Below are 2,200 nucleotides of genomic sequence, written 5' to 3'. Positions count from 1 at the left end.
CGTTGGATACCGGCTCAGTGGTCTATCGGTGAAGTGCTCTGGCGCGCATCTCCTTACGATGTTCCACTGCCTTGTGGATTAAACTTTTAGGTCAAAGGCTCCGGGTGTAGCCCCTTAAGAAAACCACCTGTTTCGGTCTGGGCACCCGGACAGTATCATAGCCCTCACACAAATCAAATGAGATATGTGCGGCGCATGTATATATCTGGTGCCCCCTTGTACCAATATTTATGTGTTTAAATAAAATAAAATGAAAATATCAAACTTTTTTTTGTAAACATCGACATGGAAACAAATTGAAGATTCATTCAGGTATGTTCTCGATTTCATACATAATTTCCAAAACTAAAAAGGTATGTTATAATCAGACCGTTATTACTAAAACTATCAGGCTGCACTATTATTCAACTTATAGATACTAAAAATATGGGATAGAAGGTTTATATTTCTCTATTGGATCATATTGGTAGATATAATACTGGACATCAACTTCAGTAATATAAAGGATAATTGGTTAAAAAATTTTATGATCGATATTAATCTGAACTTTCATTGGGTAGTGTATACAGTAACTAAATTACAATTATGATTGGTCTATTGGTTAGTATCCGGCTAAAAGTTTAATGAGGAAACTAATTTTTACACCACCACCACCACCACTATCCCCCTCTGTATATATGTGAATGTTTATGATTGGCTTAACAACAATCAATGTGCTAGTTACTATCATGTGAACATCAAATAAATTAGTTGATATGTTAGATCATTATTATTCTTATTATTATTAGGTCTTCCTGAAGTGTGCTGTTCTAATTGTCATTTTACAATCTTATACAATTATGATTGAATTACGTCGTTTATCTACTATACTTCTTGGTCTTGCTATAACATTAATTACGATTGGTATGGCTACATCACAATGGAGATGTGGTGGATTATTTGATTCATGTCAAAGAGGACATTCAAAAGATGCAATTATAGCTATTGTAGCATTATTACTTATTGGAGTTATTGCTTTAGCAGTTGTCTTTTTACTAGATCTCATTGGATTGTGTTCAGATGTAATTGTTGCTACTGCAGGTTATGTAACTGCACGTTTTATTTTATTATATTTGGGTACAGCTTGTTTAGTTACTGGTATATTAGTATATACTGGTAAATTTGATCAGACATGGTCATATTTTTTGGCTACTGTTGGTGGTGTATTTGCAATGCAAGTTGCTATTTTAGCTATAATGAGTTCACGTTGTATATCAGTACGTACAGAACGAGTTGTTGTACGTTCAACACGTTAAATGACGAGATATTTACTGGGAAACGTTTTTTTAAACAAATCAACAGATGAACCAGTTGATCTATTCGTTTATCCCCTTCAATATGTAACCTACTTTTAAATGCTGATCAATCTCCATATCTAATCTATACTGCATGCTATTGGATTGTAAGTTTCTTTTTGCATTATTATTTTCATGAATTCGCTTCTATTCACATGCATATACCAATAACTTGTAAGCTTTATATAAATCAATCAGTTTCTATGCTTAAGTATTTCCCCTATTTATTACCCATTTCATACAATAAACGTTTAATATCTACATCTTACTTACTTACGCCTGTTACCCCTCGTCAAGGAGCATAGACCTCTCACCATCATATCTATATCTATATCAGCTTATATCTCTATGTGAATTTCCCATATCAGAACAAGAATCAGTATTCAACCATTTTGTATCTCTATGTCTTCAGTCCATTTTATATATATATATTACCTTGCTTACATTTTTTTATATTCTTCAGTAACTATGGATACAAATATGTTTGTTCGTTTTTTTTGTAGACAGATATATGAATATTCTATTTGTTAATTGTCTCCATTTGGGCTTCAATTTAAAATTTAGGCTGTACAATCTTTTATTATTATTATTATTATTGATATTAAGATTTTTTTCGCTTTTAATAATTGGGGAATAAAATTTCAAATATTGATGGCTCGATGTTTTACAATTATCGATTATTATTTAATAGAAGGGGGAGTTTATAGAGATTTTAGGAATTTCATATATAGTTGAGATCATGAGTCAATTGAAGTTAGATCACCATGGAAAACTTGGAAGCACTGGACGGCCGTTTCGTTCTATTGTAGGAGATATATCAACTCACTGAAGACATTGGTGAATGGTTTGCTCAATTTTATGGATTG

The 2,200-nt window shown here is 32.0% G+C and overlaps 1 protein-coding gene across 1 annotated transcript; it reads left to right on the top strand.

Annotated features, from left to right (window-relative positions):
- Positions 1-314: 314 nt before the first annotated feature.
- Positions 315-1,985, top strand: Smp_070380 (hypothetical protein; the record flags this gene model as incomplete). Its single annotated transcript, XM_018790246.1, has 2 exons — positions 315-353; positions 789-1,985. 2 exons carry the CDS (start codon positions 315-317, stop codon positions 1,293-1,295), a joined length of 546 nt encoding a protein of 181 aa, XP_018655608.1. The 3' UTR covers positions 1,296-1,985.
- Between the last annotated feature and the right edge of the window lie 215 nt (positions 1,986-2,200).

The sequence above is a fragment of the Schistosoma mansoni genome, chromosome W (assembly GCF_000237925.1).
Source record: "Schistosoma mansoni strain Puerto Rico chromosome W, complete genome".
NCBI lineage: Eukaryota > Metazoa > Platyhelminthes > Trematoda > Strigeidida > Schistosomatidae > Schistosoma > Schistosoma mansoni.
The sequence above is the reverse complement of the archived record's forward strand: the minus strand, read 5'-3'. Positions and strand labels throughout refer to the sequence as shown.